This window comes from Peromyscus eremicus, chromosome 7 (assembly GCF_949786415.1).
Source record: "Peromyscus eremicus chromosome 7, PerEre_H2_v1, whole genome shotgun sequence".
NCBI classification, from domain to species: Eukaryota; Metazoa; Chordata; class Mammalia; order Rodentia; family Cricetidae; genus Peromyscus; species Peromyscus eremicus.
This window is the reverse complement of record NC_081422.1, coordinates 27,012,938-27,036,414: the sequence shown is the minus strand read 5'-3', so window position 1 is coordinate 27,036,414 and position 23,477 is coordinate 27,012,938. Positions and strand designations below refer to the sequence as shown.

Genomic DNA, 23,477 nt, shown 5'->3' with positions numbered 1-23,477 from the left:
CACTGGCAATACGGCGTCCACAAAGGTAAAGAGAAATAAATGTCCCAGTACCGGAGCCACCTGCAACACTTGAAGCTGTATGTGCTGAGGTTGCTGCAGCCCAGATGCCGACTGAGACACAGGGATATACTGAATCCTCTGGTAGTCCCCCTGAGGTGTTCGGTAATCTGTCGTTAAGGTCTGGGACAGTTCTGTCATTGCCTGAGTTAGCAAGTCTGTTGTCTAGAAATTAAAACAAAACAAAACAAAAAAACACAGAACATATTAGTAACAACACTGTAGCAACACGCTGTAGCAATTCCAGTGTTCTTAAATCCTATAACAATTCAGTTTAGCATAAGGGTCATCATAAATACAAACTGGCCTGAGAGCCTGAGTCTGACCCAGTGAAGCTGCTCTGGAGCTTCTGACATTATCACTGTGAAGGGTAGCATTAAACATGATTAAACACATCCTGCTCCTCCTTTGGCAGAGAGATTTGGAAAGCACTGGCAAGAAGACCCAAGCATAAGCACAATGCTGTAAGGTCTCGGGCTGAGGGCAGCGGGCCCACCTGCGTCAGTCAATAAAATGATGGACATGGCTTTGGTGTTTAGAGAGGATGCGCACTGCAGGGACTACAAGGCTCTTCCTAGTCATCCACTTACCACCACAGTCTCTCCAGTGGCACTATCTGTGGTTAAGACAGCTGGGGTGGCGCTGATCACGGCTGTCGTCAGCGGTGTGTGGATGGTGTTGGGGAGCTGGGCGTACTCTGGATGTTTCTTTCGAATGTGCTGGACCATCTTGGTCTGGAAAATGAAGGAAAAAGAAACAATTACTGCAGCTAAAGCAGGAAAAGTATAAGTTTAAGGCCAGCCTGGGCTAATAGCAAGAACTTGTCTCAAAACAAAGCAAAAGGGACAATGATCAGAATTAGCCACTTTTTCATAGGCAAGTCCTCTAAAGGTTCTTAAAGCATTTCATTTGATGCCTTTAAAATGTTGCCTGTTTGTTTATTTTGCTAGGCACAAATAAGGCTCACCTCCTTGGGAAGTTAAAGCAGAAAAGATCACTTGAGCCCAGAGCTGAAGGCCAACCTAGGAAATACAGAGAAATCCTATCTCCTAAATTCAATAAAAAATCCCAGCAGCACTGACAATGCTTGAGAATAACCAGCACCAAGAGCAATACAAGGGTATAGGACGGGGGAGAAGAGAGGAAGAGGAGGAAGAGGAAGAATAGAAACTCATACAGTTCTATACCATCAAGCAGCATCCAAAAAACCTCCCGCTTGTTCCCAATCCCATGAATGCCTGAAGCAATCAGTCACTCCTGGCCCACAGAAGTGACTTCCTTTTCAAGAACCATTGCAGTTCCTGAACAGTGATTCCACAGGCTGAGCTTGTAAACTGTGAGGCCGACACTCGAATATAAGGTCCCGAGCAGGCCAAGACAAAGGAAAACAGCTGAGTGCTCAGAAATAAACAGCAGTAATTTGGAGGAGTCCACAACATTCCCTTCCCATTTTCTGTTGTGGTCCGTGCCTATATAGGTCTTCTCCAGGCCAGCCATTCAGCAGCAGCCACGTAAGACACCTGGATGAGAAGTCTATCTATTAGAACATCGCTGGTGTAAAGGTTCTGATGTCAGACTTGGGCAGAGCCGTACCTTGCTGCTATACTGCTTGGAGCAGTGTGGGCAGCAGACAGGAGGGGTGGCGATGGTGCCAGTCAGCTGGGTGTGGGTGCTCAGCATAGGGTCAGGCTCTCCAGGGCCAGCAGGACGAAGTTTCCGAATGCTTGGTGGGAGCTCAGCTCCTGGATGGTTCTTCAGAATATGGGCTTTGCGCTTGCTGGCACTCTTATAAACCTGCAGTTTAAATATTTGGCCATGAAAGCAATGTACGGTTCTACTTTCTTTTTTTCTTTTTCTTTTTTTTTTTAAGATTTATTTATTTATTATGTATACAGAAGAGGGTGCCAGATCTCATTACAGATGGTTGTGAGCCACCATGTGGTTGCTGGAAATTGAACTCAGGACCTCTGGAAGAGCAGCCAGTGCTCTTAACCTCTGAGCCATCTCTCCAGCCCGGTTCTACTTTCTTACTTAAAGCAAAATAAAAAAATTCATTCTAAGGAAAGGAGAAAAATGTATTGATATAGGCCCAAATAAAACATATCAACAAGCTACAGTATATGGCGGGTCATGCCTGTCATCTCAGCTCTTAAGAGACTGCAACAGGAGACTTCTGGCTGAATGCCATCTTGGGCTACTCAGTGAGTCTAAGGCCTGTGTGAAGTAGAGTGAAACCCTGTCTTAGAATAAGAAGGTTGTCGGGTATGATGCCCACACCTAGCTCTCAAGACTCAAGGGCAAAAGGATTGCAATGTCGAGGCCAGCCTGAGCTATACAGCAAGACCCGTCCTAAAAAACCTAGAGCTACGGATGTGAGTAGTGTATATTAGAATTAAGAGAATCTAATATAGATATGCTAGGCAATTCCTTGAATTTTCTGTATAAATCTAAAATAATAACTATAAAAATATCCTTTCTCAAAAGTCTAAAAGATAAAACCACACCCAACAGCCTTTGTCTTTCTGTGTAACTGCAACAATACAAGCAGAGAACTCGCCCACCAATCTTTTCACCGCCTACTCAACCTACTAGGAACCTCAATCTACCACCTACCTTACAAGCTGACAGACTGTTTTACAGCTTGGAAATTTCAAATGAGTTCATATTCTGGGCTCTTGGTAGTAAGTATTTGTTAGCATTCAGGCATCTGTACTGGCCTGCTCTCAGGGTCCTGACAAGATATATCCTCAGCTGCAGCCACTAAGAGCACCCCTGTACACGTTCACTACGTTTCCTTATAAAGGTGGGCCTTGCCCACTTCCCGTCTCTTTCTCTTTCTTTTCCTTCACTCTCGATCCCAGGGACCGGTCTCTGCTCCCTTCTCTGGCCCCTTCTCTCCCTTCCCCTCAATAAATCTCCCATGTGGGCCCTGTGGTATGGTGTGACTCCTTCGTGCCACTTTTAAAATACAACCTTTGGTGCTGTGACTCCACAGGCTCTCCTGGCAGTCTGAGAGGTGCCCAAGACAGCCCAACTTTCCACCTAAGGATTGCTGGGACTCTCCATCCAACACTGACAAATGGTAAGCCCCTCCCCACACCCTTTCTTCACTGCTGGCCATTGCCCACAAGTGAGGCTTCATTTCTTGAGCACAGTGTTCACCTTCTGGCTTTTCTCGAAGTCCTAGTACCAGGTGACTGTGTCTCTCTCTGACTCTTGGCCCATGGGCCCCTGCTTTTTTTGGATGACGTTCCACTGAGCAGCCTGTGTCTCCTCATTGGTCCTTGCTGAATTTCTGGGATGCTAGAGATTCCAGCCCTTGGATCTTCTCTACATCACTCATGGAAAATGCGCCTACCACTATACATACCACTCAACTTAAGGACTAAACTTACCCGCCTTTGCCCCAATACCTCTTAGATATCAATTCAAATGGCCGCTTACTGGCACCCCATTTCCCAGTATTTCACAGGACCTTTGTAACTTCTGTCTGCAATGCAATAGATGGAAGGTGGTACCCTGTTTTCAAGCTTTTCCTAAGCCCTTCTCTCTGTTCTTTCTTCCTGCTCTCCTCAGTTCCTGCTAGCTACGAAGCCTGCTGCTGTGCATCCCTGTTAAGCTGCATGTCCCCTGCCCAGCCTCTGCCAAAGCAGTTACATCGGCACCCGTCTTCAGGTCCTTTTCCTTTACAAGTGCCCGCCAGGCAGAGCTCGTTCTCTCTGCCTCATCTCTTGCCTCTTCCTCCTCTCCTTGCCTCTAATTCCCTCTCTCGCCTCTTCTTTTCTCTCTTCTCTTCCTCTCATCTGCCTCCTCTCAAGTCCCCATTCTGATGCGGTCTTTCATTCTTTCACTCTTTGCCCTCCCCCTCCCAATAAACCTCTTGCACTAACTCTGTTGCATGTACCATGTTTGCTTAGTGGCATACCTTGGCAGGGTCCACCAAAGGTACCCACTTCATGCTGTGACCTTATCTGCCCGCTCCACCCGCAGCAGATCTGTTCTCTTCCACCTGCAACAAATCTGCTTCCTCATTCACGACAGCTTTGCCTTCCAGTCAATACCAACAACCGGTCTCTGGTGGGGCCACCCGCCTCTGACCCTTCCCCTGGATGTGAGGCTTCATTTCTCAAGCACGGGCCTCTCCTGGCCTTCTGGCTTTTCTTCAAGTCCTGGTACCAGGCGACTGTGTCTCTCTTGGGCTCTTAGCCCTCAGCCCCTGTTCTTGTGTGACAACGTACTGAACAGCTTGTGCCCACTTAATCTGATCCTCCCTGGATCCCTGGGATGCCAGAACATTCAGGCCTTTGGATCTTCTCTCTGCCTCCAAAAGAGCGAGGAGGTGTACGATAGTTCCCAAGGATGAGGCAGAGAGAAGATCGTACACCTCCTCGCTCCCATTGGGATGTCTTTTGGAGACCCACTGACCATTCTTTGGACTAGGCAGTTGGGGAACCGAGAAAGAATTCTCATTTTCTTTCTTTTCTTTGCTCAAGACCTGCTTGTGTCTGTCTGCTCTTGCTCTCTAAGTATTCTGTTTGCTGCAATGTGCAAATCAGAGACAGAGAAGCCAGTTTAGTCTTGCTCGGCACACACTGGTTCTCCCTTTCTATTTACTCAACTCCTGTTTAATTCTGTGTGTATGTGCATGTAACTAGTAACAGCAACCACATGGCTCTCCTCCATCTCGGCTGGTGACCTCATCATGATTTCTTGTGAGCTCTAGGGAGCTGACTTGGATCCACTTTGAACAGTATCTTGCCAGGTCCAAGTGGCACCGGACAGTTCCACAGAGCCTGGACAGCGAACTGAAACAGCCAGCTACCCCAGGATGTGGCCAGTGTCCTAGTTTTCTCAGGTCCCCCAAAGATGACCGACACTCCCAGGCCAGCAGGAAGCAGTCTCGAGAACACAGCGCCCTCATCTCTGCCTTACCTGCTACCTCTTTCTAACTCCTTACCATTTTTTTGTTTTGTTTTGTTTTGTTTAAAGATTTATTTATTATGTATACAGCATGTATGACTACAGGCCAGAAGAGGGCACCAGATCTCATTATAGATGGTTGTGAGCTACCATGTGGTTGCTGGGAATTGAACTCAGGTCCTCTGGAAGAGCAGTCAGTGCTCTTAACCTCTGAGCCATCTCTCCAGCCCATCACCTTTTTATAATAAACAAAAAGGGAGGAATGTTAACATTCAGGCATCTGTACTGGCCTGCCCTTAGGGTCCTGACAGGATATACCTCAGATGCAGCCACTAAGAGCACCCCATGTGCGCATTTGCTACATTTCCTTATAAAAGGTGGGCCTTGCCCACCTCCCTTCTCTTTCTCTTCCTTCACTCTCGTCCCAGGGACCGGTCTTTGCGCCCTTCTCTGCCCCTTCTCTCCCCTCCTCAATAAACCTCCCGCAGGGGCCCTGTTGTATGCTGTGACTCCTTCTCCCCGCTTTGAAAATACAACAGTACTCTCTATTGTAAACATCACAGACAGAAGGGATAATAAGAAAACAAAGTCAGTGAATTCCTCAGGAAAAAAATGGCTTACAATTAATTTTTAAATTAAATTTTTGTAAAAAAAAATATGTGTACACATGTATATCAGTGTACGTGCATGTATAAATGCAGGTGCCCACAGAGTCCAGAAGACGGTATCAGTGCCCATGGAAAACAGGAGAGGGCATCAGATCCCTTGGAGCTGCAAGAGACTGAGCTGCCCAATGTAGATGTTAGCAACAGAATCCTTGGCAATAGTGGTAACTGCTTCTTCTTACCCACGGAGCCATCTCTACAGCCCTTGGCTTACAATGAGGCTGCCTTTCAGCCTTACTGTCTAAATGAAAAACCCCAGTAGGCATCCCTCCAAGGCCTAAGCTCCCACTCTGGCAGCCTAGCCAGGAGGAGGGTTTTATAAACCTTTACCTTATCACAATACTGACAGAAGTAATCGCGGTTGGGTTTTATGATGGGGAGGGTTAACTCAGGCACCTCTTCTATCTTCATGTCTGGATGCCTCTTGGATAAGTGATTTACCTGGAAAAGAGAGAAAGAGACCCACAGAGAGAGTACCATTACAAACAGAAATTAAACAGAAGCCTCTGGTAATGAGTGCTAAAAGTTAAACTCTGAAGCAAATGCTCAGAACAGTAAGGCCTTTGCCCAGAGCCAGCATCATGAGACACACTGGACACCAAAGTGTCAGTGGTCACTGTTATCAGTAAATCATTCAGCAAATGACTGAAGGTTAGTTGGTCAACTGGAGTCCCATCAGCAGCCTCTGTCTAAAAATGACCATTAGGGAAAGGAAAACTGCCTAGCATGAACTTCCTGAAGAATGAATCTGATGTAAACCTGGCTTTCATTATCAACTGTCTTACCAAGACTGCTGAATGGATACAAAGTACGGTTCTAGATTTGAACTACTAAGACTTTCTAACCACGGTAGTAGAAACATATTCTGTAACTGCACTGGCCCGAGTCAGCTGAAAACAATGAGCTGTCCTGACGCTCCCCTAATCTGGGACCACACTCCCTGCACTGAAGAGAAGTTTCCTTACGTCACTGCTGACTGGACAAAGAAGACACTGATAGGGAACAGTGAGAAGGAGATAAAAACCCTACCAGAAAGAATATTCAACCAAGGAGAGGAGGGAAGTAAAATGAGACAAGACCAAGAGATCAAGTAAAGAAAAACAAACTAATAGTGAATAGTGACAGAGGTCTAGGGATGTAGCTCAATGGCAGAGCACACGCCAAATAGGTACAAGGCCCCCGGGCTCCGAGCATCAAAAGGGGGAAAAGGAAGGGCATGGGAACTTCCTTTCAAAAGGTCATCCAAAAAGTGATTCAGAAGGGCAAAGCGTTTCTGTCACAGAAAGCAAAGAAGCTCAAAGCGGGGAGCTGCTTGCTTTTCTTCTCCCCAGCCACTCACTGACACATCCACAGATCTACTTTGTTAAGGCTCACTGCCACTGGCAGGATGGGGTGGATCTGGAGACAGGAACTTGTTCATCTGGCACTGACCAGCATTCCTCGCCTCCGGAAACCCATCATGCAGAGACGGCACTTGAACGTGAAGCTGTCGTAGTCTGTGGACGTGATGCGGGGTTTGAAGGTCTTGGAACGGCTGATGCGGTCAGCTTTCTTGGCCTCCCTTTCAGGGTTATGCATCCTTTGCATGTGCTCCCGAAGTTTGTCTTTTCGCTATTTGGAGAGATTTTGTTTAAAAAGGGGCAGGAGCAAGAATAGAAAATTTTTAATTGAAGGGTAATTTTTTTTTTTTAAACCAACCGTGATTCCTGGGAAACCCACCAGCCACTTCAGCCAGGGAAATAGGTAAGCTGACTGCAGATCTTCACTGCTTCCTCCTCTCCTCCAAAATCAGTCCCCAGGCTCATCCCAGCTCTGTAGCAGACACCTGCTTTGGCATCCTCTTCCTCTCTGCCCCCACCTCCAGTGGATCACACATATCTTCCCCTGCAAACTTCTTTCTGCCCCACTGATCCCATTATCTCAGCCCCTAATTCCAGCAGGCATTCCCTGGGAACCAGCCAGCCAAGCCTGCCAGAGAAGCAAGTAGACCAGCAAAGCAGGTAGACAGGCTTCAGATCTCTACTCTCTCTTCTCTCCTCCACACCCAATCCCCCAGTCTCATCCCCAGCTCTGGAGCAGACGACCGTGGCCTCTCCACACTCTGCCCTCACTCCGGGGGGACTGAGCAGACCCTGGTGGGACACCCTGCTTTCCTCCCTCCTGTGGACCCCTCGGCCTCCACCTTCTAGCCCATCTCCATTCCTTAGTGTCAGCCCCCAGTATCTAGAAACACTCCCCCAACAATGACAAGATCAGACATCAGCACCTAGAATTATAATAGTCCTGAGCCCAAGGTTTCTCTGTGTAGCCCTGGCTGTCCTGGAACTTGCTTTGTAGATCAGGCTGACCTCAAACTCAGAGATCCTCCTGCCTCTGTCTCCCAAGTGCTAGAATTAAAAGCGTGTACCACCATTGCCTGACTATTACATATTTTTTTTTGTTTTGTTTTGTTTTCTGAGACAGGGTTTTCCTGTGTAGTTTTGGTACCTGTCCTGGATCTTGCTCTGTAGACCAGGCTGGCTTCGAACTCACAGAGATCCGCCTGGCTCTGCCTCCCGAGTGCTGGGATTAAAGGTGTGCTTTACATATGTTTTATTTGTAGGGGAGACTCACATGCCATGGTGCGTGTGTGGATGTTAGACGACCACTTGAACGAGTCAATTCTCTGTGTGTAGGGGTCCAGTAACTGACTGAGGTTGTCAGTCTAGGCAGCAGGTGCCTTTATCCACTGAGCCATCTGGCTGGCCCAACTCTTTTTGTTTTTAACTTTCTTAAGCATTAAAATAATATCTGGTGCCAGGTGGTGGTGGGGCAGAGGCAAGTGGATCTCTGTGAGTTCAAGGCCAGCCTGGTTTACAGAGTGAGTTCCAGGACAACCAGGACTACACAGAGAGACCCTGTCTCAAAAAAAACAAAACAAAACAAAACAAAACAAAACAATCTAGCAGAAAATAATAATCCAAAAGTATAGTGGCACATCTCAGCACTAATCAAGTGGAGGCAAGGGATCAGGAGCGTAAGGCCAGCCTTAGTAACACATCCCATTTGAGGCCAACCTTGGCTACATGAGGCCAGCCTAAGCTACATGAGATCTTTTCTCAAAGTAACAACATTAATAAAGTGTTGGAGGGATGGGCAAATACTAACATTACAACACAAGGATTTCTTTACAGAGAACGTCGTTTTTATGGGTTTGGAGATGTAGCTTATCAGTAGAGTCTGTGACTAGCACACACAAAGCCCTAAGTTCAAACCCCATATCCAATACAGAAGGTGTGGAGAGGCAGAGGAAAAGAGGAAAGGGGAATAAAAGAGGGAAAAAGAAGATATGGGTGGTGGTGGGAGGGAAAAGGAGAGAAGAGGAAAGGACAAGAAAAATGAGATGTAAAGGAAAAATGTGAATGGAGAGAGGCGAGGGCCTGGACCACTGGGGATGACTTCAAGGCTAGAGTTTTGTCACAGCAGCTGAGTAGGGTGGTGCATACAGGAAGGGAATGGGGAATGGGGACGGGAAATGGGGAGACGGGAGAGGAGAGGGAAGGGAAAGGAGAGGAGACGAAACTATGGCGGTCCGTACTGTGGTGCTGTGTGCCTGTAATCCCGGGACTCGGGAGGTAAAAGCAAGAGAACAGTAAGCTTTGAGGCCAGTCTGGCCTACCTAGAAAACATCATCGGGACAAGAAAACAAAGAAAAGGAAAGGTGGGAGGGAAGGAGGCTGGAAGGGAGAGAGGAAGGAGAGGAAGAAGGGGAAGGAGGAGGAACCAGAAGAAGGAGGAGGAGAGAGGGAAGACCCCAACTCAATTTATACTCTTCACATTGGTGGTCTTTAAAAATCATATGCATGCATGTGCACGGGGCATGGTTTGCATGCACAGGCCAGAGGACAAGCTGTGGGATCAGTTCTCTCCTCCTACTGTATGGGTGCCGAGGAACACACAGCTAAGCACGGTGGCAAGCACCCTACCCTAAACCATCCATCTTACCACGCGGTGTGTTTTCTGAGACAGGGTCTCAGCTATATACCCAGGCTGGTCCTTAATTTGCTATATGGCCTAAGCTGACCCCAAACTCATGGCAATTCCCCTGTGTCAGCCTCCATACGCAGCTCATAGTGGAACTCTTCAGAGATTTCAATCATGACGATACACTGTAAGCCATCACAAATATAATCCATAATTGGTCTATAATGGATGTACCACAAAGCTTACGTTTCTTCTCTTTAATGTTCATATTCTATAAGAACATACCTCTTACTTGTCCGCTCCCAATAATCTCCAGTTTCTTTTTACTTTTTTCATCTTATTGATCACTAATGTGGCGAGGACATTCAAGTACCACAAGCACACAGAAGGGCACAGGACAACTTTTAGGGGTAGCTTCTCACCTTCCACTGTGGGATCTGGGTATCGAACTCAGATCCTCAGGTTTGTTGGCAAGCGCCTTCACCTACTGAACCACCTCCCATCTTCCCAGTCTCTCGGACGAGTGACCACAGCCAGCTTAGCAGTGCCTCGCAATAACGAATACCTCCAAGTTCCCGCAGACTTCTTCCCCTTGGTTTCTCTTTCATTTCAGGCAGGTTGAGGTTTCATTTTGTTTTCTTCTGGGTTCCCTAGGCACCACCAACTGGCTTGCCATTCACTATATAGCTCAGGCTAGCCACAAGTTCATGCTCCTTCTGCCTCTGCCTCCTGAAGAGTGGGATTCCTTGCCAAACTACTTAAGTCTTATTAGAGCCCTTGAAATCATTGCATCCTCCAGAGCAGTCTAGCCCCTCTGCTCCGTCCCTCAGATATCTTTCTTTCCATATCCCATCCCTGCCGGGAAAGATCCTGCTTACCCACAGGCTCCCATCGCATAAATGTTCAACAATGACCACGAAGACCTCTTGATTTAACTAGTAAGTACCTGGACTGGTCTCTTAGGCCTCTCTCCACAACAATCTAGTTCTACTGACCGTTCCTTAGGACATGTGCACAAAACCATGAAACAGGCCGGGGTCTGTCCTTAGCCTGACTTAATCCTCGGCAGGACAGTCCCCTCAGGCTGCAGGCTGGCGCCCTACCTTAAACTGCTTCCCACAGGTGGAGCACAGGAAGTCCTTGCGGTCGGAGTGCCGGAGCATGTGCAGCCTCAGTTTGTCGGGGCGGCAGAAGGCCTTGTCACACTCGGTGCACTGGTAGATCTTCTCCGAGTGGAAGCTGCGCACGTGCTTCTTCACCTGGACAGGAGGACGGGGTGCTCAGGCCAGAGGAAGGGACCAGCGGCGGCGGTGACGCTAGAGGGAGCCAACGCACCGCTGAGGACGGCCAGCAGCCTGGCCAGTCATCCAGTCACAAGGGACGACTGCCCTGGGCAACACACGCTGTCCTTGTCACAAAGAAACAGCACAGGCCAGAGAGCCCTGTGCATCTGAACCTCCCAGGTATCTCACAGGGAGAAAGAGCACTGCCTCAACCTTTGTACAAGTTTCTTCTTCTTTTTTTTAAAGGCTAAAATGCGGGGTTGCTTTGGATTTTAATGAATCTTGCCTATAAGAAAACAAAAGTCACCGTGCGGTGGTGGCATGCCTTTAATCCCAGCACTCGGGAGGCAGAGGCAGGTGGATCTCTGTGAGTTTGAGGCCAGCCTGGTCTACAGAGCAAGATCCAGGACAGGTGCAAAGCTACATAGAGAAACCCTGTCTAAAAAAAAAAAAAAAAAAAAAAAAAAAAAAAAAAAAAAGAAAGAAAGAAAGAAAGAAAAAGAAAACAAAAGTCATTTGTTCTCATTTTTGTTTCTACATATGCAGAGGTAGGTAATCTTGCTTTATTAGTAGCTGACCCTTTCAAATCTTCCTATAAAAGCAGGTCTGGGATATAGCTCGCTATAACACAACTGCCTGTGGCCACACACGCTTGAGTCCTAAGTTCAGTCTCAGCACTAGAAGAAATGGGTCAGGTTCTAAAGAATGAAAGATAGGAATCAGATGACATTGGCAGTCGTTCATCAGTGAACACTGATTTCCTTCCTCCTGACTGAGACATGTTTCCTTTACTTCAGATCATTTTATAGCTGTACCCTGCCTGATTCAACTCCAGTACGTGGGTGGGGGTGGAGGGCACAGAAGGACTTAGGTTCTGAGCTCTCTTAGCTACAAATAATAAACGAAAAAGCTTTGGGAGGGGATACAACTCAATAGTACAATGTGTGCTTAGCATGTAGGATGCTTTGAATCCAATAGCCAGCACTAATGTGGGGGGCAAGGGGAGTAAGTAAGCTGTGGACAGAAGCTAAGCAGAAAATCTAGCAAACTGTTCTTTAAAGCACCCGGCTTCCCTAAGGTTGGAGTTCCTTTTGCTACTGCATTATGCCTTAACAACTTAACCGTGTGAAGAAAGACTTCCCAAGACTCCCACTGTTAGAAGAGCTATGGTTAAACCACAGTTCTTTTGATTTTGTAATTTTTAAAGAATATTTTTATGAGATACTGTGATTTAATTATTTACTGAACATAAAAATAGTGTCACTTAAATTAAATCAGGGACACTCTGGGACTTCTCTAGTCCGTGCCTCACACAACAGCATAATTATCTGCCAACTCTCTGTTTCCTTTCAAGATACACAACCTTAGTAAAGCAAGACAGGAAACCAGAATGGTAGAGAGATGTTTACCATCCAGAAATGAAGGAATATGTTCTATAAATTCTATCCTGTTTTATGATTAATAGATATCTGACAAAAATTTTTAAAAGGACTTTTTAAAAATAATAACCAGAGTTGGTGTTTCAAGATTTTTTTTTTACGTTTATTTTTAGTGCATGTGTGCTACAATGAACATGTGGGGCTCAGAGGACAATTTGCAGGGGAAAGTTATCATGTGGGTTCCAGGAACTGAACCAGATCATTGGGCTTGGCAGAAAGCATCTTTACCCCTTGGCTATCTTGCCAGCCCCAGATCTCATGTTTATTACTAGAAATATAACTTAAGACACTTAAATAACAGTAATCTGGAGAGCTAAGGAAAATAATACTCTGTACGTGAAATGTAGTTTGAAACTATTACAAAGTTATTTCAAAAAAAAAAAAAGATGAAAATATAGGTGCTGGATGGTCTCAGTTTTCCAAAAATGGAAGTTTCTTTTACCCAAAGACAGAAGCAGACAGGAATCTCAGGCGCAAACACTCACCTGGATAAAATCTGGGAACCGTTTCTTACAAGTTGGGCAGGTGAAGTAGCCATCATTGATATGAATGGCCACATGATCTTTCAACAAATCAAGGCGGTCAAAGGATTCTGGGCAAAAAATGCAAGAGTAAGTCTTCTGGTCTGAATGGAGCTTCATGTGGCTCTCCAGGGAGGCGCTGCTGATGAAGCCCTTGTTACAGAGGTCACAGGTCAAAGGGCAGCTCCCCTCCCGCCCATGGAAGCGCAAGTGTTGGTCCAGTTTGTCCTTTTCCCTGAAGGCCTTCCCACACTGCAGACATTTAAAAGGCCGGAAGGACTTCCGGATAAATAAATGCTGAAGAGCTGCATTCTGAAAGACACAAACAGAACCGTGTGGTGAGGACCAAGAGTGACAACGGCAATCAGACTTCCTAGCAAAGCTGAACTCAAGCTCACACAAAAGGAGTCTGGTGAGAACGGCTCAGCCTGAGGCTATCCCAAAGAAGGTTGTCTTGAAGAGACAAAGTTTTGGGGGTTCACTTCATGGGGGTTCATTTCATATCTTTTTTTTTAAATTTATTTATTTATTATGTATACAGCGTTCTGCCTGCATGTATCCCTGCAGGCCAGAAGAGGGCGCCAGATCTCATTACAGATGGCTGTGAGCCACCATGTGGTTGCTGGAAATGGAACTCAGGACCTTTAGAACAGCAGCCAGTGCTCTTAACTGCTGAGCCATCTCTCCAGCCCCTCACTTCATATCTTTACATGTGTACTTCCTTTTGAAAGGATTTAAGCATATTTCAAAGCATTTTTTGTTTTTTGTTTTTTAAGACGGGGCTCACTATATAGCTCTAGCTGTCCTGGAACTCACAGAGATCCGCCTGCCTCTACATCCCATGTGCTGGGATTAAAGGCATGTACCACTACAGCCTGCTCAAAACATGTTTTCACACAGGAAAGTAAAAAAGAAAGAAAACAAACCCAGAGCAGAACAGAACAAAAATTAAAGATTTGGAAGAAAAAAAACTTGGGTAAATCACACATGCATGAATGAGCCCAGAGTATGTCAGTCAAAAGTCCTTGATGAAGGAATCTGAAACATTTCACAATCAAATAACAGAAACTGAAGGGCAATTAGGCCTTCCCCGGAGGGAGGCAGAGAAAGAAATAGGTATGGGGTTTCTTTGGGCATAAGAAATTAAATCAGTGGATTTTATGCAATGTGAATTACTGGTCTCGATGTAAGACAATGAGCTGAAAGGAAAATGAAGATTTATGGGAACGCATTTGTTGGTGGGACATGACGTGAACACACCATAAATGGAATACATGTATTTCAGTTCTCTACCACAGCAGTTGGTCAGTTCTAGGTAGAATGCCGCCTAACAAAGCTATGCCCACCGTTGTGCTTCCGGTCTAAACAGGTCGATTCTACTCTTTCCTTTTCAGAACAGACTGCCCTTCTAAGGCTGGTTAGTGATCTTGTAAATCCATGCAGTTGTCACAGGGACCCCAAGCCAGAAAAGACAGACACTCAGTGGAATCTGTCAAAGCTGCTAGACAAATAACTGGCACTCCACTGGGAGCAAATCCCTACAGATATCATTCACACAGAGAATACAGAATCAATATTTGTTCTGCCACAAGGGAGACTCATTCCTATGTTCCTCAAAGCACAGAGGGCAAAGGTCTAGATGGCTTTCCGGTGGGGAAATCCTTCAGCATGGACCTGTGAATGGGTGTGCCTGGGCAGCTAGAAGGGAAGAGTCACTGAGAGATTAATGGGGGAAAGCAAAATATTTATTTGTGATTCACGGAAATTTCTGAACATGGTCCAATTCACATAACAGGAAGTGTCTCTCCAGGCTTCTCTAACAAGGCCAAGAGAGGCATTTGAAGGTGCTACCTAGTCATTTATTTGGAGTGCTGAATGGAAATTCTGTTGTCTTCCTAATTTGATGGGGGCTACTTGAAGGATAGGAGTAGGGCATCACATTTTATTCCTTTCTGTGTCTAGATCCCTTAATAAACTACTTAATCACAGGAAGTCTCACATATTGGCTTGAAAATTAATAAAATATATTTCAGATAAAATTCTACACTTATTCCGAGGTTCTTCTCTGCAGTACCCACGACAACCTGAAGATCAGATCTTTATGCATCAGCCAGTTGCTTGCCTTTCCTCAAGCTGCTTGGCAGTTCTCTAACCCTTCCAGTTGACCCTGACACTCTCTTGGCCAACAGCTTCTTCCTATTTTCCTCCCTTTCAGAATGCTATGGAAAGATGCCAGGTAAGCAGATGCTCCTCTACAGCTCAGTGAAGATCGGGATCTGGAGCATGTCTGCCATGGAAGAATCTCTTCCTTGGTCCAGCCTCGCTCAGGTTTCCAAGGACAGACCTGCTGCACAACAGTGGACGGTCCCACAGGGGAGTCCATTTCTGCTGGGTGCCAAATCCAGAACTCAGCTTCGTTTTGCTCCATTATGCTCCTCAGTCTCCTGTCATTTCTGATTAGCATGAGTACCTTTACATACTTGATTGGAATGGAGCAGCCACCTGGCTCTCCTTCCTTGGTCCTACTGGAACTCTTATCATCTGTCATTTCCACAGAGCCCTGAACACTGTCTGAGTGTTCAAGGGCCGGCCTGCTTCTGTGTGAGCCGATGGCACTCGTGTTACAAGGCAGTGAGAGCACTGGGCTGCCCCCACCTTTGACCCACTTCCAGGCTGGCTCTGCTCAAAGGTAGTTTCCCCTGTGCACAGTGGGCTACTCCCCCCCCCCTTGACCTACTTGCAGGCTGATTCTGCTCTAAGGTAGCTCTTTTGTGCACAGCCACACCTGGGCCACGTCTAGAAGAACCATCACAAACAAGGAGGCTGCACACAGATGCAATATGGGTCTCCTAGTCCCTGACCTCCCTTAAGTCAGTGTCGCCACACCGTAAGGTACAGTAGCTGCTCAAAGGACGCCAAGATAGTATCTTCCTTCTAAACTCCGTTACACTACAGTGACTTCTCAGAGAGGAGTCTTCATTTGTTCAATGATTCTCAAGTTTGACATGAAGAGCTAAGGGAAGCCACACTCTTAATTCATTTTCATACTACTGTGATCCTGACACTAAAGCGAATAAATCAGCTTGTTTGTTGGGTTTTGGTTGTGTTAAAAAAAAAAAAAATTCTATCATGCACCCAGCTTTCAAAACCTTTGGTGGGCTAAACCCGCCCACCACCCCTCCCTCTGCACTCTCCTTCACCGACACCCGTACCAGACACTGTCTGCACTGTACCAAGTACATCTTGTGCCTGGGCTCTGATCCTGTGGTTGACTTCCTACGGAGTTATCTACCTTCCACAGGAAGACAGTTTTCCAAGGGCCTGTCTCCTACCTACAAATTATTTCCTGCCTTCCCCATATTGGGACTTTTATTCATCTCAGTTCCTAGAGCGGTCACAGGCTGCACTTGTACATTTGACACGGAAATGCAAACCGCCCTCTGTCAATGAATGCTGGCTCCTTATTAGACTCTGAGCCCCTAGAGCCCCAAGCTCTGTTGGTGCCCAGACACTGCTGAACATGCAGTCCGAGTCTAGCACCACAGCACAGATCACTGCAATTGTTCAGAGCTGGAAGGGGCCTTGGAGATCACTCAGTCCTAGTCTTCATCTGCACAGGAAGAATCTGCAGCCCACAATTTACTCACTTGTCTATTTGCAAATAAATTCTCAGTATCATTAATTTGCATTTACAGAGGCATACAAATGTGTTCTCCATCTGGATTTAGTAAGTACAGGATGCAAGGAACAGCGGGTCAGCAAACACTTAAATAACATTCTGTTATGTGAAACACAGGAAACAAACCTACCTGCAGCTCCAACTGAGCAGGCAGCATTAGAGGAGAGAAAAATAGTTACATTACCAATTGGACTGGAAGACTTCCCTTCAGTTGGTCATTACCAATCTGGATAAAAAGATGAAAAAATATATAGCCCTACTTTTTAGAATGTGTGAGAGGAAAAATCAAGACAGATCACCTAATATAGACCTCCAAAGGCTTCACACATGTGGCTTCCGCTCTGATGCAAGGAACCTAGTGCTGGAACCAGTACCCCACCTCTTAAGAACCAAAGTACACAAACAGCTATACTATGCTTTTACATTCCCAGCTTGATGACAGTGTAAGCTGTGATTCTTTTCCCTTCAAAACAATTAAAGGGAGGAAGCATTTCCCTCAACTTGGTAGGCATCAGAATTACCAAAGGAACAGTGAGGGTGGGTAGCTGGACAAGAGGACAGGTACAGACTGGGAAGTGATGTCAGTGATGATGGACAGGAGGACAGGTGCAGACTGGGAAGTGACGTCAGTGATGATGGACAGGAGGACAGGTGCAGACTGGGAAGTGACGTCAGTGATGATGGACAGGAGGACAGATGCAGACTGGGAAGTGACGTCAGCGATGATGGACAGGAGGACAGGTGCAGACTGGGAAGTGACGTCAGTGATGATGGACAGGAGGACAGGTGCAGACTGGGAAGTGACGTCAGTGATGATGGACAGGAGGACAGGTGCAGACTGGGAAGTGACGTCAGTGATGATGGACAAGAGGACAGGTGCAGACTGGGAAGTGACGTCAGTGATGATGGACAAGAGGACAGGTACAGACTGGGAAGTGACGTCAGTGATGGACAGGAGGACAGGTACAGACTGGGAAGTGACGTCAGTGATGATGGACAGGAGGACAGGTGCAGACTGGGAAGTGACGTCAGCGATGATGGACAGGAGGACAGGTACAGACTGGGAAGTGACGTCAGTGATGATGGACAGGAGGACAGGTGCAGACTGGGAAGTGACGTCAGTGATGATGGACAGGAGGACAGGTGCAGACTGGGAAGTGACGTCAGTGATGATGGACAAGAGGACAGGTGCAGACTGGGAAGTGACGTCAGTGATGATGGACAGGAGGACAGGTGCAGACTGGGAAGTGACGTCAGTGATGATGGACAGGAGGACAGGTGCAGACTGGGAAGTGACGTCAGCGATGGACAGGAGGACAGGTGCAGACTGGGAAGTGACGTCAGTGATGGACAGGAGGACATTTGTTCACATCATTTCTCCTTCAGACCTACAGTTATGAATTCTTTTTTTTTTGGTTTTCGAGACAAGGTTTCTCTGTGTAGCTTTGCGCCTTTCCTAGATCTCACTCTGTAGACCAGACTGGCCTTGAACTCACAGAGATCCACCTGCCTCTGCCTCCTGAGTGCTGGGATTAAAGGCATGCACCACCACCACCCAGCTAGTTATTAATTTTTGAAATTATATAGAGCGAGACAAAAGTTGTATGTATTTCGATTACTATTTGTTCACATGATATATCTTTCGGTCCTCTAGTTCCGAATTCTTGAAATTATATAGAATAAGCTGAGAGTTGTACCTACTTCAACTCTAGGACCCTCATAAAGGATATTTAAACAGTTTTCAGAGCCCTTTGAGGCTGTCATGTGACTAAGAATGTGTAAATGTACTGTTAAATGAAATGCATTTCCAAGGGCCCTTCTAGCTTATAGGCAAAGAAGCAGACCAAAAGAGGGAGCAGACCAAGTCTGTCTCACTCATAGCAAGAACCCAGCCAGGAGTCACTATCCCTATCTCCAAAGCACACCTTCAATGCTCTGACTAATCATCATTAGAAAGAAAGGAAGAAGAGACCAGAACAACCCTAAGCTAACATGACCATCCATCTAGAAAATGTAAAGGCTAGCAAGCTTGTGTGTGTGTGTGGGGGGGGGGGTTTCTCTTTTATGTACAAGTCAAGTATCTACAAATCTTTTTACACATTAGCTGCCACAAACACAAGTGTATATCCTTACTTGTTGTCGACACAGACGTCACACCAAACCATATTTCTTTCCATACACCCTCACTGCAGTTCCTAACTCAGGCCCAAATGCAGTCCACAACATAACAAAAGAAGCATGTTAGAAACGGAAGACAGAGGACCTCTGCAGCCTACAGTCTAGAGCCAAGACACCGACAACACAACTGGCATAGTGACCAGCTCCCAAATGGCTGCTCTGCTTCAAGCTGGGCCAGGTGTAGATCCTGAACCTGACACTTGCTAGTCCCCCTTGGAACCACAAATAACCACATCTAGTTCCCCATAATTCCCCTGAGAGCTGTGACCAGAGAGAGATTAGAATGGCTGTGAATATCAACATTTTAGGTTGGTAAATAGAGCTTAGGGGAAGAACCCCTGTTCAGCCTGTGTAAGACCTTTGGTTCAATCTATAGCACCAAAAAGAAAGAGAGGAAGAGAGTGAAAGAGAGAGAGAGAGAGAGAGAGAGAGAGAGAGAGAGAGAGAGAGAAAGAAAAAAGAAAGGGGGGAGGGAGGGAGAAAATTAAGTAAAATATAAGTAATTATTGTAGTTAAATACACCTAAGTCCTTATTTTGAAACTCTGAATTCAGAAATATAAGGAGCTAGCCTATTTTAAGGGTACTAGTCCATGAGCGGCCCAAAGGCCGGCCTCTGTGTGCCATAACTATGTTTGTTGATTGACTCTAGGACAACCATGTCAGCTTGCCATGAACAGAAACACTGAGAAAAAGCACTTTTGCAAAGTAAGGCGATACAAAGGGCATTTGGAAGGCTAGATGCAAGATTTCGAAGTGAATGGTCACCAGGCTGGGCCACAAAGCCCTGAGAGAGCTGGCCAGGAGGAGGAATGTAACCAGCTAGCCAGGGAGTGCATACTTTCCCACTTACTCGGATCCGTTTGGCCCTTCGCATATCATCCGCTGTCAAAGTGGTCTGGGCAGGCACTACAGTCTCTTCTTGCTGTGGCTGCAGGTGCAAGGTGTGAGTTTCTGGTTCCTGCTCCAGAGAAGTCGGGGTTTCCTGTGGCAGCTGGGGGATTGGGATGGACGCTTGTTCTGGCTGATCCAGTCCGTTCAGAGCAGCTGGTTCAGCCTCATCGAACTGCTCCTTTGTGGGGAAATGCAGCAAGTCCTGAATTTTGCAAACACCAGGAGTTACCTCCCTGTCTCCATAAAGATCAGTAGTACAAGGACTATTGGCTCAAATTCAAATCATTGCTATTTAATTACTTAAGAGGAGGGTCTCGCTACATTTCTAGGCTGGCCAAAACCTCCTAAGCTAAAACAGTCCTCTTGCCTCAGCTTCCTGAGCAGCTAGGACTACGGAACATGCCACCTAGCCTAGCTACAATTTTTAAAAAAATGGTTAGCATTATGGTGCAGAAAATAATACTCTTCCTCTGAGAAAGTTAACAGGTAAATGTGTGCAGAATGCAAAAACTGTAAGACATCTCTGGTCACAGAACAAGGAAACTGACACAATCTTTCTGGAATATCAGTCATTCTAAGGGATTAAGTGAATTAAGTAAAGCCCTCCTAGAACACCTCCAGTCAATTTCAAATCTTTAGGACAGCAAAGTTAAATCTGTATTGTAAGCAACATTCGAAAATACATTTTTTGGGTCAGGCAGCGGTGGCACACGCCTTTAATCCCAGCACTCAGGAGGCAGAAGCAGGCGGATCTCTGTGAGTTCGAGGTTAGCCTGGTCTACAGAGTGAATTCCAGGATATCTAGGCCTACACAGAGAAACCCTGTCTCAAAAAAACAGAAACAAAAACAACAACAAAAACCCCACTGTTCCAATCCCACTTTAGTTAACAGGACAATACTCTAATACGACAGGATTATAAACATCAGAAGGTACTTCAAGCCAGGCACAGTGGAGTATCCCCAAACAAGCGTCTAGAAGGAGCCCCCTGGACCGCAATACCTGTGTCCCATCGTCACTCTTTTCACCATTTTCACTGGTGATTTCCAAACGGATAAATTTTGGAGGACGCCCGGGTCGCCGGCCTGGGCCGAATCTCCTCTTGCCTCGACCCCTTCCTCTGCCTCTTGTTCTGGGGACAAGAGACTGGGTTACATACAGTCACCACGTGGCACCCCCAGCATCACTCCCTAAGCGGTTCTAGTTGCCCTCACCTCATCACTCCCACTAGCTCTTCCTTCTGATGGACACCACTGCGCTGCTAATGTGTGCTTCCTACATCTCTCACCTTTTCTCTACAGCCCAGAGATGTCTTAACAATTTGGGGGGAAATAAGAGCTAAAATAACGACAACACGTTGCTTTTGAAAGGACTTGAGGAACGCAAACAGGACAGGCCATGCTTGCCCTACTGCTCGCTCCAGGATTCAGTCCATTCTTCTTCCTCCTTTCCTCGGCTCCTACTCCTTCCCAGAAATGTGGCTAACTTCACAAAAGTCTTGCTTTCCACAGCTTTCTAGATAGTCAAAACCAATCTCTAATTCAACTGTTCCATAACGAGTTAAGTAAACACAAACTGAAGTCATTCCCTTTATCTGATTCCCAAAAGGCAAAATGTCCCTATCAGATGAGACTCCTGGGCTGGGGATGAAGCTCGGCTGGTAGAGTGCTTGCCTAGCATCCCCAGGACTGCATATGCTAGATATGGTGGCACACACTTGTAATTCCCACACTCAGGAAGTGGAAGCAGGAGGATCAGAAGTTCAAGATCACCCTCAGCCACATAGCAAGTTCAAGGTTAGCCTGGACCACAACAAACTGTATCTCAAAACAATGAGAGGAGGGGGAAGGAGGAAGGGAGGAACAGAGGGAGAGAGAGAGAGATTGGATTACATACAGTCAGCAGTATAGCACTTGCCCAGCATGTGTGAGGCCCTGGCTGAGGCAAGGAGTGGGGCAAGTGGATTCAGAAAGAGCATCATACATTTATTTTGGAAGGTATGTGTGCCGGCTCACCTTGACTGCCAACCTGACTAGGCTGAGATGCACCCAGGACATTAGCAATGCACACCTGTGTTGTGTGTGCATGACTGTTTACAGAGAGGGTTTACTAAGTGGGAGAGAGCTGCTCTAAATACAGACAGCACCACCCCACAGACTGGGAGTCTCAATGTTCTGAAAAAGAGACTGCTACAGCACAGGCGTCCTCTCACTGCTGTGTGGCACTGTGAGGTGCATTAGCTCTTCTCTGTCATGCCCTTTCCACCATAGAAGACTGAAATTACAAACAAAATAATCCTCTCCGCCTTGAATTATTTTTCTCACTTACTTTGTCATAGCAATGAAGAGCTAACATGGCGTGTGGGGTGCACATGATATCAATGAGATCATGTTTCACTCTTCCATGCAGCCATTAAACAAATATATTTTTCCAGGAATTTTTTTTTTTTTTTTTTTTTTTTGCTTTTTTCTAAGATGGGGTCTTACTATGTTGCCTAGGCTGGTCCAAAACTCCTAAGCTGAAGGGATCGTCCTGTCTCTGTGTCCACCTGACTTGTCACTACAGGCACCCAACACCTCACCTGGACTCCGGGAACTTTTAAAAGATTCTTTATTATGGAAAATTCTAAATATAGGTAAATGGAGAGAAAAGAATTATGAGCCAATATATTCATACTCAATTTTAAGACTTATGACCAGTCTATGCTATCTATATCCCCACTACCTCCCTACATATATACCCATTAAAGTTCAGGCATACTTTTATCTGTAAATACCTCAGGGACCATCTCCAAATCCTAACAATTCTACATATGTGTGAATGCATATAAAAACATGATGGCATTATCACACTTAAAAATTTGATAGTTGTGCCAGACGGAGGTGGCACATGCCTTTAATCCTAGCACTTGGGAGGCAGAGCCAGGCGGATCTCTGTGAGTTCGAGGCCAGCCTGGTCTACAGAGCGAGATCCAGGACAGGCACCAAAACTACACAGAGAAACCCTGTCTTGAAAAAAAAATTTTTGATACTTGTTCATTATTAGTAGTATATATCCAAAATTGGAACTTTATTGGTCGTGACAAATTTAACAGGTAGTTAGTGAACATTTTATCTATGTGTCAAATGCTATGCTAAAGCATCAGAGACATCACAATATATGTGACAGTTCTTGCCCTCGGAGATCAAGCAGACACTGCAGGCATGCCAACCAGAAGTCATAATGTAGTACAAAAATATTACAATGAGCCATGTACACACTTTTAGGATATGCGAACATTGTGTTGTTCCCTCCCAAGACCTTCACTCCTGTGGTCACACCCTAGCCCTTGTCATTCCTAGTATAAAACTCCATTATCCCAAATCCATGCATTGTCCACCAGAAATTATCTTCTCGCTCTCCAGATCGCTCCCTCTAGTATCTGGATTTGGCTTCTAGCACCCACTTCTAACCCTGTCCTTCTTCTTCCACAGCAGGCACTCCCAGACCATCATTATAGTCACACTGTTTGCTTTTGATCCCCACCCTTATTGCTGCTTCTTCATTTTCCCTGTGTTGACGTGTGTAATGAAACCACAAGCCTCTATCGTTCAGTTCTCTCTCTACTAGTACTCTTGTAGCTGGAAAACAGCACACATACTTTCCTATTTGTGACCATGATCCCAAGATGGACACTCAGTATTGCAGGCAATTACATGGTTCCACCCTAGAGCATCTTTTTTCATACTTTTCTAAATATGGTTTTATGTCACTGTCTATCTTTCCAGACCCTATAAAAGTGGACCTGTTCCATTACTACCACCTTTCTCTAAATAAGTCTCATCCTCCACTTGACCTGTTGAATAACTTCTATCAAGACTCTCCGTCTTCATTCTTACCCC

General features: G+C 46.1%; 1 protein-coding gene across 1 annotated transcript in view; it reads right to left on the bottom strand.

Moving 5' to 3' along the window:
* Positions 1-23,477, bottom strand: part of Prdm10 (PR/SET domain 10) — a 103,869-nt gene that overhangs the window by 16,580 nt on the left and 63,812 nt on the right. Inside the window, exons 10-18 of the mRNA XM_059267564.1 lie at positions 20,599-20,728; positions 19,557-19,799; positions 12,813-13,160; positions 10,709-10,864; positions 7,074-7,253; positions 5,973-6,083; positions 1,651-1,851; positions 648-791; positions 52-222 (exon numbers count right to left, since the gene is read on the bottom strand). Of these exons, the coding sequence (XP_059123547.1) occupies positions 52-222; positions 648-791; positions 1,651-1,851; positions 5,973-6,083; positions 7,074-7,253; positions 10,709-10,864; positions 12,813-13,160; positions 19,557-19,799; positions 20,599-20,728 (1,684 nt within the window). The remainder of the gene's footprint in view (positions 1-51; positions 223-647; positions 792-1,650; positions 1,852-5,972; positions 6,084-7,073; positions 7,254-10,708; positions 10,865-12,812; positions 13,161-19,556; positions 19,800-20,598; positions 20,729-23,477) is intronic.